The 17,940-nt window shown below is 42.8% G+C and overlaps 1 protein-coding gene across 2 annotated transcripts in view; it reads left to right on the forward strand.

Annotated features, from left to right (window-relative positions):
• The window catches only part of arfgef1 (ADP-ribosylation factor guanine nucleotide-exchange factor 1 (brefeldin A-inhibited)), a 178,134-nt gene that overhangs the window by 48,738 nt on the left and 111,456 nt on the right, over positions 1-17,940 (forward strand). For both annotated transcript variants that reach the window (XM_069921321.1, XM_069921322.1), the window contains exons 2-4: positions 951-981; positions 10,226-10,382; positions 13,503-13,649. In XM_069921321.1, coding sequence (XP_069777422.1) covers positions 951-981; positions 10,226-10,382; positions 13,503-13,649 — 335 coding nt within the window. The remainder of the gene's footprint in view (positions 1-950; positions 982-10,225; positions 10,383-13,502; positions 13,650-17,940) is intronic.

Raw genomic sequence — 17,940 nt, forward strand, 5'->3', positions numbered from 1 at the left:
CTGCAGTCTCCAACCAGATCACATCAATATCAATTACTGTTAACTTCCCTTCCCTGATCCTTCACTTTTCCTCTTCCCTCTGACTACTTGCTCCAGCTCCCTAGCCTTTTCCTTCTATCAGAGTGGTTTCTCAACCCTTTGCCCCCTCCCCTTATCAGATCCTTTCTCTTCTTCCATCTCTTACCTGTATGCACCTATCATCTCCTAGCCTGTGCTCCTTCCCCTGCTGAAGAAGGGCTCAAGTCTGAAACTTCGATTGTCTTTTGCTTTCCATGGATGCTGGATGACCTGCTGAGTTTTTTCCCCAGTACTTTGCTGAAGAAGGGCTCAGGTCTGAAACTTCGATTGTCTTTTGCTTTCCATGGATGCTGGATGACCTGCTGAGTTTTTTTCCATTACTTTGTATGTTGCACTAGGCACCAGAAATGTCAGTTTTTTTTTTTGTTTTCCCCTCTTTCCCCAAACAAGCATTTCTTCTCCCAATACACAGATATGCTGGAGAAGCTCAGCAGATCATTCATCATCCATAGGAAATAAAGGGTAACCAACTTGTCAAGCCTAGGCCCTTCATCAGCATGGTGTGTGGCCTGCTGAATTTCTCCAGCACATTTGTGTCTTGCACTCACCCCAGCATTTGCAGACTAACTTTTTTTAATCAGTTCCTCTCCCAAACTACCTGATTTATTGAGTATTCCCAGTAATTTATGCTCAGATTTTCAGTATCATTGAAATGTTGCCTTGTACTGTTGATTTATTTGCATAGCAAGCTTGTTGAGGCATCTTAAAGGAAAATAACCAAATAATTGATGGATAATTGGGAAGAAAATGGAACAGTGGTATTAGTTTTGGCTTGATCAAATTTCTCTGACTCTTTGCCATATTGGCTGCTAAACTGAGGTTGTAAAATAATGATGTTTACTGAATTTGTATTTTTATTTTTTCCTTGGCAGAGGAAATAAAATCAGAAACAGAAAAGCAAAGGTAAGCTTTTATTCCTTTTACTATTTAAGTGTCGACAGATATGATTCCAGATGATCATTCTGTAAAATTGAATCATTATTATTAATTATTTTTCTTGAAATTTATAGTATGATGGAGGATGTGGCATGATTTTGCTTGTTTTATGAAAGTTTGATTTCTTATGTGCTGTTTTCCAATTGATAAGACTGGAACCTAGGCTTTCCAGAAAAGATTTAAGTGGGCTTTGGGTGTCAACGGTTGATACATGTTCAGTTCCATTCAAATGTATAATAATGTTCTGTTAGTTTTCCAAATCGTCTGCTATATGCTAACCTTTTGCAAATCATACATTATATCTCTCTCTATTCTCAATCTCTGCTAATTGTTGCCAATAAAATGCCTCTATAAATTTTCTGATTTAAAAAGGACATTTACACACTTTACTGCATTTGTCACAGCATTGCCCATGCATTCAACCTTTCTCTATCCTTTTGTAGCATCTATGTCTCTTCATAACTTTCGTTTCTGCTTGTCTTTGTGCTGTTTTATCAATCATACCTTGCCATTGTCTGAATATTTAGTTACATGGAACACCACAGTATAGTACAGGCCCTTCAGCCCTCAATGTTGTGCCGACCTATATATTCTACCAAAAAAAAGCTAAGCCCTCCCTACCTCAGTTTTTTATTGCTATAAGAGTCTCTTGAATGCGCTTAATGTCCCAGCCTCTACCACCTCCCATGGCAAGGCATTCCAGGCACCCACAACTCTGTTTATAAAAAAAAAGCAACAATTTACCCCTAATGTCTCCCTGAAACTTTGCTCCATCCAAGGTTGTCCTGGTCTCTAGCATGACATTGCAAATGCCAAAACTACAAAGTGACTGACATATGTAATCCAGTGGAGCACGTACAAACCACATTCACTGGATTTATTCAACGGATGAGGTTGCAGTCCTTTGAGGAAAGATTCTATAAGTTTGAACTACACTACTCAAGTTTGAGAAACTATAGGGTGGTGTCATTGAGGCAGTCAAGCTTCTAAAGGAAATTATGCCACAGGTTCAGAGACAGTCTCATCCATAACTTGAAAGCCAAATGTCAATATAAAGCCATTTAGAACTGAAATGAGAACTTCTTTTTATGCAGACCATTGGAAATATCAGGAATTCTTTAACTCAGAAGTTTTTCATTGTTCTGTTATTGAATACATTCAGAACTGAGGTTATTAGGTTTTTAAAGCATCAAGGCAATCGGAGGATAAGGAAATTTGAACAGGAAACTGGAGTTAGAGACATAATAAATTTCTGTCCCCATTTCTATTCTCCTTTTCTTCAAGCAAGTTATCGTCTCTCAACTTCAGACATATCCATTCAGATTCATGCCCTAATTATGTTTAGAAAAAACAATATGCTGCATAAATATCATTCTGTGATTGATACAGTGGTCCTCCATATTTTCTGTACAGTAAATGTTCATAAATGATACAGTTTTATGTTTGTGTTGTGTGTGTGTATGTTCATCCTTATAGTTTTCCTGCAATACCTCCTCTTTAAAGTGACCACCTGAGCCACTTCATAATTAGTCTGGCAATTTCCACTTCCACTTCCTGGTTGAGGTCACTCATAAATTGAAGGAACAGTCTCTGCAGTTTCCAACTAGATGGCATCAATATTAATTTCTGTTAACTTCCCTCCCATGATCCCTCACTTTTCCTCTTCCCTCTGATTACTTGCTTCAGCTCCCTACCCTTTTCTTTCTATTCAGATTCTGTAGCTCCATCCTTCACCTCCAATAACATCTCTGCTTGCATGGAATGATCCATTATTCAAGCTTTCATAGACAAAGGTCATCTACCAACCACCTCAGCCACAACTTCACTTGCTCTTCTGCCACCCCCAAACAATGATAATCTACGAAAAGATCTTGGAAAATATGGATATTATGTGATCTTGTAATGGCATCTCAACGATAGCCGACATCAGTAATGAAATCCACTTCTACCTTAATTGCATCTTTACAGACTTTGACTATACTGACTAAAGATTTCAAACCCAGCCTGCAATGCAGCAGTGATTATACTATAGTAGACACTGCAAAACTCTGTAGGAGTACCACCAAATTTATCCTTGCAAAACTTTAAATGCACTGGCAAAATATCCTGTACAAGGAACCTGAAGTTGATTATGCCTAACATCTCCAACTGAGGCTCTAATTGTCCAATTGGTCGACCCTGCTAACTGTTACTGGTATTTTTCTCTGAGCTTTGTAATTTTAAAGGATTTTCAAGAGGGCAATGAAAACACTTGATCAATATACTTCACTTCCAATGTATGCTGCTGAGTTTCTCCAGCATATTTGTGCATTTCACTTGACCCCAACACCTGCAAATCTTGTGTTTATCTGAAAAAAAATGGTAGGATTTTTTTCATGTCTCCTTTCGTGGGGGCTGGGGGGAATGTAATATCTCCTCTGACTTGAGGAATGTGTGCTCAAAATGTGGGAGGAGTATTTTGGAAGATGCTGAGCAACTTGAATCTCCTCAGTGGAAGTACATGGAGGTCCAATGCAAGAAGGAGAGCACAACTTCACAAACAACCTTGACGAGTAAAATTCCATTTACTCCACATAGGAGATCCAGCAGAGGAGAATTCAGCCCATAAAGCAGGAATGGAAGCTTATCATCCTCAGCTCTTAATGGACTGAACAGGAAGATGTGTAGCAAATTAAACATTGGAAATTGCAAATATCATGGTTGAACCTGAGTCAGGAGCCATGGAATTTCTGCCAAGAGTTTACACCTGGGCTCAAGCAATGTACTTTATCCTTTTATTCAAAGAGAGGAAATTGAAGCTTATCCATGATTGGATGTTGGGTAAACAGTTTGACAACATTATCATACTTAATACATTTAGGTATTTTAAACACTACAGTTTGGAATGCACTATGCTGCTCTGTAAAACAGTGTTACTTGCAAAAGTTTCTGACTTTATTGTTGGAGAAAAAGGTCAGAAAGTGAATCATGGGTTAGCCCGTGAAGTTGGTCAGAAAACTGACCTCTTCAAGTTTGACTTTTACATTGCTCTGCTGATTGGCCTATCATCATCCCAAGATAATAGCACCTATAATTGGCAGCAGCCAAGAGGGTTCCAGACTCCAGGGAGGCAGAGGACTGGCACAGGGCATCAGAAAAAGGGGAGATCAATCCTCGTCTGAGAAGGAGAAGCAGCAGGGATGACCCACAGGATGATACCATGGCGGCGGACCAATGAGAGGTTCTGTGGCCGCTGGTGACTCGAGTCTGTGGTCTGCTGGAGCATGTGGTTGAAGGACCCACACCAGGCTACGGACTGCTGGAGACTGACTTGAAACTGGTGGGATACCAAGTATCAGAACTGGGATGTGAGAGGGTGCCGAGAGCACTGAAGGGTTCCAAATTGTATAGGTGGTTTGGATCTGGATCTCTGGTTGCTGATAGTTTGGACTGGATTTTGTGTGACTGCTGAAGCACTGGGGCGAATCCATGGACACTCAATGACTCGGGGAGGGAAGGTACTCTTCTGTTTTTGCTTCTCTGACTGACTGTAGGAGGTGCTTCAGGCAATTTCTGCCGATGGTGAATCTGCCTTACAGCAGATGAAAGTAATTTACAAAAAAAAATTGAATTTTGAATCATCATTCCAAAACTTTATCCATATTTTCTCATTCAATCAACTTCTGTGTATGTATTTGCTGAGATGTTCTGTGCTTCGGCCAGTGATATTTCAATTAAATTTTTTTAGCATAATTAAATTTCATTTGGTTTTCACCCTCGAGCTGTGCAATCCCCTTAGTTGCTGTTATGAGCCCAGAGGACTCCAAAACCCAGCAGCAATAAAAATTCACCAAGACAAATGGTTACTTAAACAAAAGTTGCCTTTAATTTTCTTAAAACATGAAAACAGGATCAAACTTTAACTCATTACTATTAACTTAACTCCCTTTTAATTTTCAGCACACGTGCATGTAATGTGTATGTAAGTTCAGAGAAGTTATTTGGGTCACAGTCCAATCTCACTTCTCATTCCTCCAAGTTTACTGGTTTCATGCAATTCTTATACTCTGCACAGAATTTAACATTTATTAGTTTTCACCAAGCTCTATATAAACCTTTATAAGGGACCGTGGTAAAGTGGGAGCAATAAATAGTAATAGTGGGCAATTTTTAAACAGCATGGGAAAGTTGGTTGCACTTTTATGTACAATTTATAAATATCATGGGAAAAAAATGATGGTGGACTTGCCCTCTCGAGAATTCTATGTGGCAGAGAAAGGGCTGTATGCCCAGCTGCATACATGGATCATTCATAGGGGGTTTCTATGCTGCATGGCATTTGGGAAGTCAGGTCCACCATTTCTTTTTCCCCCCACGATCTTTATAGATTATAGTGCTACCAATTTTCACACGCTGTTTAAAAATTGTGCGCTATTGCTATATATTCTCTCCCTCTCTCCCTCTCTCCCTCTCTCCCTCTCTCCCTCTCTCCCTCTCTCCCTCTCTCCCTCTCTCCCTCTCTCCCTCTCTCCCTCTCTCCCTCTCTCCCTCTCTCCCTCTCTCCCTCTCTCCCTCTCTCCCTCTCTCTCCCTCTCTCTCCCTCTCTCTCCCTCTCTCTCCCTCTCTCTCCCTCTCTCTCCCTCTCTCCCTCTCTCTCCCTCCCTCCAACTGCCTGTATTTCTGGCTTCAGCAAATCTCTTGCATATTTAATGAGATTTTTAATATATTTAATCTAAACTGTAACAGTTGCACATTTGTAAAATGTTTTTCCTTGTGCTCTTGTTATTTGTCATATCTCCAAACATTGAAGTTCTGTATCCTGCCCTTTTTCTCTTCTCTGGGTACTTTTAAGTTGTTCTCTTTGGGTAAGTTTCAAGTTAATCTTGTCTTCTCTTTTTTTTCCTTTTGTCTCTGAAGCATTGTATGATAAGAATTTCCTTTAACTTCGGTAATAATTCATTATACTATTAATGAAATTTTAAAATTTCAATTTTGGAAGGGGGTAAATTCTATCCTTGAGAAACTAATTTCAAAAGCTGATTTTTTTTTAATTTTGGAAACCCAGTGTACATGATCCTTATCAGAGATTTATTCTTGTATTCATGTACCTCACAATAGTTAAACTATATTGACTTTGGTTCACACCAATTGAAGTCTCTCTGAACTTTTGGTACTACAGGTACATGATCCTTTATCCGGAAACCTTGGGGGACAGTGTGTTCCGAATTTTGGATTTTTCTGGATTTCAGAAAGCTCACCCGAACTGTGCGGCCGCCTCCCCCGTCTGCCGGTCCCTCGGCCGCCTCCCCCGTCTGCCGGTCCCTCGGCCGCCTCCCCCGTCTGCCGGTCCCTCGGCCGCCTCCCCCGTCTGCCGGTCCCTCGGCCGCCTCCCCCGTCTGCCGGTCCCTCGGCCGCCTCCCCCGTCTGCCGGTCCCTCGGCCGCCTCCCCCGTCTGCCGGTCCCTCGGCCGCCTCCCCCGTCTGCCGGTCCCTCGGCCGCCTCCCCCGTCTGCCGGTCCCTCGGCCGCCTCCCCCGTCTGCCGGTCCCTCGGCCGCCTCCCCCGTCTGCCGGTCCCTCGGCCGCCTCCCCCGTCTGCCGGTCCCTCGGCCGCCTCCCCCGTCTGCCGGTCCCTCGGCCGCCTCCCCCGTCTGCCGGTCCCTCGGCCGCCTCCCCCGTCTGCCGGTCCCTCGGCCGCCTCCCCCGTCTGCCGGTCCCTCGGCCCCCTCCCCCGTCTGCCGGTCCCTCGGCCGCCTCCCCCGTCTGCCGGTCCCTCGGCCGCCTCCCCCGTCTGCCGGTCCCTCGGCCGCCTCCCCCGTCTGCCGGTCCCTCGGCCGCCTCCCCCGTCTGCCGGTCCCTCGGCCGCCTCCCCCGTCTGCCGGTCCCTCGGCCGCCTCCCCCGTCTGCCGGTCCCTCGGCCGCCTCCCCCGTCTGCCGGTCCCTCGGCCGCCTCCCCCGTCTGCCGGTCCCTCGGCCGCCTCCCCCGTCTGCCGGTCCCTCGGCCGCCTCCCCCGTCTGCCGGTCCCTCGGCCGCCTCCCCCGTCTGCCGGTCCCTCGGCCGCCTCCCCCGTCTGCCGGTCCCTCGGCCGCCTCCCCCGTCTGCCGGTCCCTCGGCCGCCTCCCCCGTCTGCCGGTCCCTCGGCCGCCTCCCCCGTCTGCCGGTCCCTCGGCCGCCTCCCCCGTCTGCCGGTCCCTCGGCCGCCTCCCCCGTCTGCCGGTCCCTCGGCCGCCTCCCCCGTCTGCCGGTCCCTCGGCCGCCTCCCCCGTCTGCCGGTCCCTCGGCCGCCTCCCCCGTCTGCCGGTCTCTCGGCCGCCTCCCCCGTCTGCCGGTCCCTCGGCCGCCTCCCCCGTCTGCCGGTCCCTCGGCCGCCTCCCCCGTCTGCCGGTCCCTCGGCCGCCTCCCCCGTCTGCCGGTCCCTCGGCCGCCTCCCCCGTCTGCCGGTCCCTCGGCCGCCTCCCCCGTCTGCCGGTCCCTCGGCCGCCTCCCCTGTCTGCCGGTCCCTCGGCCGCCTCCCCCGTCTGCCGGTCCCTCGGCCGCCTCCCCCGTCTGCCGGTCCCTCGGCCGCCTCCCCCGTCTGCCGGTCCCTCGGCCGCCTCCCCCGTCTGCCGGTCCCTCGGCCGCCTCCCCCGTCTGCCGGTCCCTCGGCCGCCTCCCCCGTCTGCCGGTCCCCACTTGCCAGATTTTGGAGTTTTCCAGATTTTAGTTGTCCAACTTGTATCATGTTGTACAATGTATGAGATGTTGCACTAGTGTGCTCACAAAACAAACTGTAATTGGATCCTGGATTTCCTCACCTCAAGGCCACAATCTGAGGATTGATAAGAACATCTGCACAATCTACACAGGGCTGCGTTTTTATTCCCTTGCTCTACTCACTTTACACCCACGACTGAATGACTTGGTATGACAATAACATCATCTATAAATACCGTGCTGGTGAGTTGTATAAAAGGAAGAATGAGTCAGCAAACAGGAGAGAGATTGAAAACTTGGCTGAATGGTGTACTAACAACAACTTCTCACTCCTTGTCACCAAAACCAAGGAGATGATTGTGGACATCAGGAGGGAAAAACGAAAGGTGTACGATCCAGTGTTTATTGGGGGCTCAGAGGGGGAGAGGGTGAGCAAATTTAAATTCACTATTTTGGAGGACCTATCCTGGTCCAAACACAAAAATGTCATCGTAAAGAAAGTGCCTCAGCATTTCTACTTCATTAGGAGTTTACAGAGGTTTGGTATGACATTGAAAATCTTGGTAAAGCTCTGCAGATGTGTGCTGACAGGATGCATCATGGCCTGGTATGGGGCACCAAGAGCTGTGAGAGGAAAGCCTTGAAAAGGTAGTGGACACAGCCCAATACATCACAGGCAAAACTCTCCCCACCATTGAGAAAATCTACATGGAACACTGATATCAGAGAGCATCAGAAATCATCAGGGATCCACACCTCCCAGTACATACTCTGTTCTTACTGCTACCATCGGGAACTAGGTACAGGTGCTGCAATACTCAGGAACAGTTGCTACCCCTCTATCATCAGACACCTAAACAAGAAACTCCATCACAGATTCGTTGAAGGACTCTTACTTTGCAAATTATTTATAATTGAATATTTTTTTCTGTTTTGCACAGTTTGCTTGCACTTTCTTGTTCTCATTTTTTCTTTTTTATATGAGCCCTTTTTTTTCGCACTACGTATAAGGAGAAATTCTTTTGGCCTGCAGGAAAGAAAATCTTGGGGTTGTAAGTGATATCATGTATGTACTCTGACAATGAAATCTGAACTTTGAACTTGTGAAAATAGATTTAAGTAGCTTGACGGTAGATTTGCACACCCTTGATGTATCTTGATATATGAATCTGCCTCACAGCCTTGAAAATTGGCATTTTTGTTGGGAATTCAAATTGGAACATTGTGATGGCATTTGAACAGAATGGTGAGAATCTCAAAAGAAAACTAATTATATGCTGAAGTTTTACATGGTGCAAGGAGGGTAAAGTGAAGTTACTAAATTACCTATAGATACAAAAAGTCTCTTACTAAAGCAGATGCAGTAGTTGAGGTAGCTTGGAGATTGGTGAGCTGCTGTGGTTGGTAAAATTTAATGAGAGTGACACGTTCACCTTAGTTAAGTTTGACTGCTTTGGTTAAAGAGGGTAATACTGATTGGATGTAAATAGCAGTTTGGTTATGACCAACTGAAATATATCCAACAAAAAGTATATATTTAAATATTCTGACGGAACTGCACAATTATTCCAATATGCAGAGTACAAGAACATAACAAATAGGTAAAGGAGTAGGTCATCTGTTCAGACATGATTTTATTGATTGGTAAAGCTGGCACAAGTGGCTGGATGGCCTATTAATGTATTTCTTGGAAGATATTGTTCAATCTTCTCTGACCATCTTTTCCAGAAGAATCTTCCAGATTATTATAACAAATAATATAATCCATAACATTTAATCAATTTCAACCAACAAAATGCGCACAATATATTTATGTACCATGCTGGGCTTAGAGCCAGACAGAATATGAATGTTAATATATCAATTGGACTTTTTTCTAATAATGTTGAAGATTAATCTTGGGTATGACTATCTTTAGTAATATTTATCATTTCCATTGTTGCAAGTTTTAATGCTTTGTTTTATTGCCAAGTTTTTGTTCAATAGTTTGTGTTTCAAGGTGATATTTTGTCTAATTAGAATCATTAATCACTATTTCCTTGAAGAGTTGTAGAAAAATACTCATTCAATGCACACTAAAATAATTGAATTTAGATGCTATGTTGTGACTTTGTAATTCTTTATTTTTTTTTTACTCAGGAACAAAATTAAAGTAAGGTGACAAAGACTGTCATGGAATGAAACCTGTGATGACATTTTTTCATGTATTTTCTAGAACTGTAAAACCCCTGTTATCCAGAATTCAAGCAACCAGTAGCCTCCAGCAACTGGCAAAAAAAAATTGCGGAAAATAAATAGGTAAAAAAATACAGAAGTTTAAAATTGGAGTGCCTCACCATTTGCCAATCATGCAACATGCAATCTCAAGCAACCGGAAAATTCACTTATCTGGCATTACTAATCCCCAGAGGTGCCAGATACCAGGGGTTTTATAGTAAAATATTTTTGAAAAGTCTTCAGCCTTTTAGATATTGAAAAACAATTATCATTGTCTTTTATAAAAATTTTGAAAGATTAATCATATTATTTTGATTCATTTAGTCCTCCCAATGCAGAAGCAAAAGCTGTCTCTGGGACCTTGCCCCCAGTCAAATCAAAGGCGAACTTCATTGAAGCAGACAAATATTTTCTCCCTTTTGAGTTGGCTTGCCAATCGAAATGCCCCCGCATTGTCAGCACATCTCTTGACTGTTTGCAGGTTTGTACTACTATTTAAGGCTAAATGTGCACATTCTATTAGTTTTTTTAAAATGAAAGTACTACAGACTGAATAAATGAATAATTAACTTTAAGGTTTTGCTTAATACAATGGTACTCAACCTTTTTCTTTCCATACACTTTAAATAATCCCTATGTCATCGGTACTCTGTGATTAGTAAGGGATTGCTTAAGGTGGTATGTGAGTGGGAATGGAAGGTTGAAAATCACTGTTCTAGACCCAATTGCTAGTTTAATATTTTGCTTGAGAAAAATTGTCATTAGCTCATTTCCTTCGGAGTTAGGAAACCATGCACATAACAAGTCAATTAGATAAGATTAAAACAGTTGTTTTCAAACTTTTTCTTTCCACCCACATACCACCTTAAGCAATCCTTTACTAATCACAGAGCACCTATGGCATAGGGAATACTTTAAGTGGTATGTGAATGGAAAGAAAAAGATTGAGAACCACTGGTTTAATGCAAGTATTGATGATTTCCTTCCCAACAATCATTTCAAAATGTGATACAGTGGTCTAATTTGCTATTGCACAATGTTACAGAACATGTGCCTTTTGTTGAGCTAGAGCATAAATACAAATATTTGGGCAAATTTCATTTTTAAAGTTGGAACACTAATAGATATCAAACATAAAATTTGTGCCGATTTCACAGAAATCTCAGCTATTCTTTCCCTCGATAATATCTGATGAAAGTTGTAGAGGCTTTGAATCTTCCAATCTTTTGATTTAATGCAGTGTTTCTCAACCTTTTTCTTTTCACTCACATACCACTTTAAGTATTCCCTGTGCCATAGGTGCTTTGTGATTACTAAGGAATTGCTTAAGGTGGTATGTGAGTAGAAAGAAAAAGTTTAAAAACGACTTTTAATCATACCTAATTGACTCGTTATGTGCACGGTTTCACAATCAAAGGAAATAGGCCAATGACGATTTTTCTCAAGCAAAATATTTCAGTAACAATTGGATCTAGAGCAGTGGTTCTCAACCTTCCCTTCCCACTCACATACCACCTTAAGCAATCCCTTACTAATCACAGAGCACTTAAGGCATACAGATTACTTAAAGTGGTATGTGAGTGGAAAGAAAAAGGTTGAGAACCACTGATTTAATGTCAGAATAATGTACAATTGCAAATATTCTACATCATTTCAGAGGTGGGGACATATGAACACAATTCCTGTCTATTCTTTATGGTTGGAAATGCTTTGTGTGATTTTTTTTTCCAAAAATATTTGATGGAATGCCAAATAATTGACTAGAAGATTAAATTCAAAGGATTGAAAAGAAGGTGGTAGCTCAGAAACAAAAATTGCATAGAAGGATACAATAGAATAAAATAGAATTCCCGTGAATTCTTAATTTTTAGACTGTTCAGAAATTTGCTCAAATTTGTTTGAAAATTATGTAACTGTAAAGATAGGCAATCTTAACTGTGTATAAGCCTGTGAAAAGACTTGATCTCTCACATTTGGCCAAGTCATGAATATTCATCTTAAGTACTGATTCTGTCTCTCTCCAATCACTGAATTGTTTTAAATCTTGATATCCAGATCAACCATAAACTTTAGTGCAAGCAGGAAACTGCTCCCTAGATCCTAAATTGTACCCAATGCTGGCCAACCATGATATGTCTCTACTCCCTTGTACGGGGTGCTGATCTCTTTTTAAAATGTACATCCTTGTGTTTAATTATTTTCATAAGCCGCTTTCAGGTGGCCACAAAGCCCGACTGTGCAGCTATTGGGTGGCCATCTGAAACCGGAAAACCCGGCCAGGAGGGTTACTCACCTAACCCTTCTCCAAGAGGTATAACTATCCTGCTCAGAGTATTGATTGTGGCAGCTGAAAGTGGCCAGGCTGCCAGGGGGCAGGCTGATGACGTCACGTGATGTTGTCAGCCATCAACTCCATGGACAAGGAAGCCAGACTAAAGTAGACTTCTTCAAATTTTATTTCGTACCCTCTCCCATTGCCGGTCTCTCCACACCCACCCCCACCCTCGCCCGCCCAACTCCCACTGCCGCTGCCGGTCTTCCACCCCCTCACCCGCCCGACTCCCGCTGCCGGTTTCTCCCCCACTCACCCTCTCCCATCTGACTCCCGCTGCCGGTCTTTCTCTCCCCCCCCCCCCACCACCCTCACCCGCCCTACTCCCATTGCCGCTGCCGGTCTTCCACCCCCTCCCTCGCCCGCTCAACTCCTGCAGCCGCTTCAGGGGTGGGGAGGAGGGAGACCGGCAGCGGGAGCCGAGCAGGCGAGTGTGGGGGGGGGAGAGGCAGGCAGCGGGTGTTGGGTGGGCGAAGGAAGGAATGGACGGTGGGAGTCGAGCGGATGAGAGTGGGAGGGGGAAACCAGCAACGGGAGTCGGGTGGGAGGGGAAACCGGCAGTGGCAACGGGAGTCGGGTGGGCGAGAGGGGGGAATCCAGCAGCGTGTCGGGCAGACGAGGGTGGGGGGGAGAGACAGGCAGCGGGAGTCGGGCAGGCGAGGGGGGAAATGGGCAGCGGCAACGGGAGTTGGATTGGAGGGGGAAACCAGCAGCGGCAACGGGTGTCGGGCAGGCGGGATTGGGGGTGGGGGGAGACCGGCGGTTGGAGTCGTCGTGCCTGTGCTGTTTGTCAGGCATGCCTTGACGCGCTGCTATGACGTGAGGTCAGCGTGGGCGGGACTAGGCACCTGTCCGGAGTAGCCGGCTTTCGCTGCTTGGCGGCTAGCAGTCAGCTGGCTCATTTAGGTGCCAGAAAGCCATCCATTCTGTGTCCACCTAAACGTGCTAGCTGAACTCCTGTAGCTGTGCCTGAAGACGCCTAATCTTCTATCAGAACACCTGAAAACGGTTATAGCTCACTCCTCTTATAAATGAAATGTTATTATCCTTCAATAGTTAAAACACCAAAATCCTTACAATTTATAGTGTTGCATTCTGCAGGTTAATACATTTTTTAAAGTGTAAATTATGTCTAATTATTTGCATCTACATGATGGTGTATATTTTAAAAAAAAAACTGAAAGGTATTATTCTAATTGGTCTGAGGCATATTTTACTATTTTATATATATTTTATATTTTACTAACTTACAGTTTGCTTTTTGTGCAGAAACTAATTGCTTATGGCCATCTCACTGGTAATGCCCCAGACAGTACAACACCAGGCAAAAAATTAATTGATAGAATCACAGAGACTATATGTGGCTGTTTTCAAGGTCCACAAACAGATGAAGGCGTGCAACTACAGATAATTAAGGTAATATTTACTATTTGAACTTTCTAATTCTTTATATCATATCAACAGTTAAATTTTATACCTGGTATTTTAATTCTGAAAATGAATTGTAGCAATGTCTTTTTAAGTTTAAGTGGCATGAAAAACTCCAATATTTAATTTTTAAAAAAATCAATACAACATGGGAGAACACCTTTCCGGCTCATGGAGCTTGTGCTGCCCAATTAACTTACCAGACCTGCATGTTTTGTAGGGTGGGAGTAAACCGGTGCACCTGGAGAAAGCCTATCCAGATCATGGGGAGAATGTCTTCCTAACAGACAGTGCCAGATTTGGATCTGGGTCGCTCGCTCTGTAATCCGACCATTCACAAATCCTGATTGCCAGGCACCTGGTTCACTTGCTTCCTTGAAACATACAGGATTCACTGGAAAATGTATGATTTCACTGTGTAATATCTTCAACAAAAAGGGCGAATTAAAATCTGATTGGAATATTACTAATAGCATCCGATAGTCCAGAGAAGCTGCTCGTACAACACCACCAAGTGCCTGAGCAGCAGAAAGACTTTTTTTCTCCAGATTATTAATGAAATAAGGACAATTCTTTTTGTGTTTTGTCTTTGGGAAATGAATGTCATAGTTTATTTTTCTTCTAGTGAACATGTCTAAATTGAAGATTTAATCAATTTAAATATTACTTTATAATTATGTTATGCATGTATTGGTACTTGGAATGTGGTTCTTGTGTTGACTGGAGTCCACTTTCAACTTTAAGAAATTGGCTGTTTTTGCTTGAAGACCTCTACAGGCCCTTTCACATCGCTGATTCCGTGTGGGTTAACCTGCAGGTGTCAGAGCCCAGCTGAGCAAGCTTACTATTTGCTTTCTGGCAGTGTGAAAGCTGCTCTTGCATTATCACAGCTCGAGGCGGTATACCACCACCCCCCCCCCCCCCCATAATGCCATGTTGCCAACTTGCCGATAAATTGTGGTACAGTGGGAAAGGCTACTGAGTGCAGCATGCTCGGTAAGTTTTCCAACTTCCTAAGAGGGTTGGCAGAGTGAAAGGGGCTTACTTTAATATAGGGCACTATGACATAGAACAGGCCTTTAAGCCCATGATCTGCCAACCTACATGAATCCACTGCACAACAATCTAATTTTTCTGTACCCATAACTCTATTTTTCATTCATTTAAATGTACCTACTATTACCACCCTCCACCATCATTCCTAGAAATGTATTCCTGGCACTCACCACTCTTTAAAAATCATACCTCTGATTGTCTCCCATAAAGTTTCTTCCACTCATCTTAAAAAAGATGTCCTCTGGTATTTTCATTTGTCACCCCTGAGAAAAGGTTCTGGCTGACCACCCTATCTCTGCTTCTCAATCTTGTATACCTCTTGCTACAAATTAACAATCCTTTTAATTTTGTTTGGGACTAAAGGGACTTTGTTAGCTCTAAGAAAGGAACAGCAATGGAAAATTCACCAGACAATGGTAAATTCAAAGTAATTTTTTATTAAATTATTAGTTACATAACATTTCTTAATAATCTATAAACTTAACTCCAAATTTACAATGCGCAAATGTAAATGTGTGTGTGTGATTAAAGTCCCACTCTGAAAAGCCAGTTTTAAAACCACATAATTTTAGTCTAGCTTGAAGATCTTAAATTTTCAGTTCAGAAATAATTATATAGTGCTTTTAAACATCACGTCTTTGGATCTCTTTAAACTCGCAATTCTTTCGATGAATTGTCCTTGAGAGATATTCTTCAAGCAGAAGTGACCATCTTCTGGCCACATATGTATCTCCTATGGAAAGGATAATGCAAGTCCTGTCTTCAAAGGATCAGATCTTCTTTTGAATAAAGAGACAGTCGGAAGTAGGCTTCTCTTATTTGTGCCCCCCATTTTTGATAGAAGTAACACATAGGCAGCTTTTCCCCTTTTGCAGGAAAAATTACTGCTGGCCATTTCTGCATCTGAACAGAATGGTGAGTTTCCTTGAACTGCTTTTTCTCTCATTTCGATAATATTTCTTGCAAATCATTCATGTCACATGGGATGTGATATCATTTCTGTCTTTGAAGTTCATAAGGTCTTTTGACACTTATGCTTCCGTGAGGTCTGCTGTCCTCAGAATTAAAATGGCTGTGCATTTATACAGGTGCTTCTGAAATAACACCTTTTGTTTTCAGTATCTCAAAAACCATCATAAATCCTTTCATTTTCTTGACTTCATCTTCACTTTGCAGTCATTTTGTCTCAAATTGCCTTCTGTCTTCCATCTCAAATAACCAGGTATGTTTAAAATGCTAATACGTTGTTTTTGTGCTGAAGTCAGCTAAGAGCTGCAAAGAACCATGTCTTTATAGAATGTAAATCAGCCCTGTCTTCCCAATCTAATTTATTTATCCATATCTAGATAAAGTATAGTTTTAACATTAAACTAAGGATTAATATTAACACAGATCTGTTACACTATTAAGTAATCTCTCATCAATCATTGCTTCAAAGAGAAAAGCTCCAGCTCGGTCAGCCTTGCTTCATAAGACGTGTTTTCTGATCGAGGTAGCATCTTGGTAAATATCTTCTGCACCCTCTTCAAAGCTTTACATTTTCTGTAATGAGGCCTAACTGGATAGAATACTCCATGTGGTCTCACTAGAGTTTTGTACAGCTGCAATATTATCTTGCAGCTCTCTAACTCAATCCCTTGATTAAATGAAGGCCAGCATACCATATGCCTTCTTAACCACGTTACTAACTTGTACAGTAACCTTAAGGGATCTGTGGATTTCTACCCCAAGAGCCCTTTGTTCTTCCACACTGTTTAGAACCCTGCCATTAACTATGTACTCCACCTTGAAATTCTACCTTCCAAAGTGCATCACTTCTCACTTGTGTAGATTGAACTCATTGCCACTTCTCCACTCTTATTCTGACCATATCTTATAACCTACAACATTCTTATACACTGTATGCAACATCTCCAACTTTCGTGTCATCTTCAAATTTACTGACCCACCCCTCCACTTCTTCTTTCAAGTCATTCATAAAAATCACAATGAGCAGGGATCCCAGAACAGATCCCTGCAGAATGCCAATAGTCACCAACCTCCAGACAGAATAAGTTCCTTCTGCAGGCAGGCCAATTCCAAATCCATATACATCTGATCCACATCTTACCTTCATCTATTTCTTATACTGCCACTTTTTAAAAACTCAGGCTCATGACTTGCCCCTCACAAAGCTATGCTTATTATCCCCGAGAAGTTATCTTTAAATACTTTTATCCTGTCCCTTAGAATTCTCTCCAATAGTTTACAAATCACTGATGCAAGACTGATTGGCCTATAATTCCCAGGATTCTCCCTGTTACCTTTCTTAAACCAAGGGACTACATTTGTCATTCTCCAATTCTTTAGCACCTGATCTATGATCATCACAACATCCCAGCAGCGATCAAAAGGAGGAGGAGGGATGGCTAGGTGAATAGGGAGGGAAGGGAAGGGGGGAGGGGGATCTAACTTGCTCTCCTCTTTCCATGTAATGATAGTGATCATGGATACAATGCAACTAGCAATGCCTTAAAGATTATAGCTCCCATTTGATTATATGTGGCAGCAACAGGGGCTGACACAGAGCAGGAGACTGCAGTATGTTAGATTTGTAATGGACACTTGTAGTAAATAACCTTATCCTTCATCCATGTGTTGCCTAAGAATGCAACATACAAGATGAAACATGGTGTCAGAAGTGGGATAAAGGAAATTAAAAGGAAAATCTGTCAGCAACTCATGAATGAAGAGAAACTAACAAAATGAAAAATGGAAGGATTACATCCACCAACAAAACTTCAGTTGACATGTCATGTGGCTGAAAATTGGAACAAATTTAAACAGCATTTTGGATTGTATTTAGTGGCAGTCAGAGCTGATAACAAAAGTGATAAAGTTAAAGCATCAGTTTTCTTACATGTCGTGGGTGATTAAGCCCTGGAGTTGTATAATAACTTCATATTTGCTGCTGAAAGTGAAAACGAAACTGGAAAAAGTAATGGAACAGTTTGAGGCATACTGCGTAGCTAAACGTGACGTTTGAGAGGCACAAATTTTTCACGTGTATACAGAAAACAGAAGGAACTATTGATCAGCATGTGACTGAATTGAGAAACAGAAGCAAAACTTGTGAATTTGGTGGACTGGCTGACTCGCTGATAAAAGACAGACTTGTGTGTGGTATTCCAGATAATAGTCTAAGGGAAAGACTGCTAAGAGTAAAATCTAGACGTGGAAAAAG

The sequence above is a fragment of the Narcine bancroftii genome, chromosome 2 (genome assembly GCF_036971445.1).
Source record: "Narcine bancroftii isolate sNarBan1 chromosome 2, sNarBan1.hap1, whole genome shotgun sequence".
Taxonomy (NCBI): Eukaryota; Metazoa; Chordata; class Chondrichthyes; order Torpediniformes; family Narcinidae; genus Narcine; species Narcine bancroftii.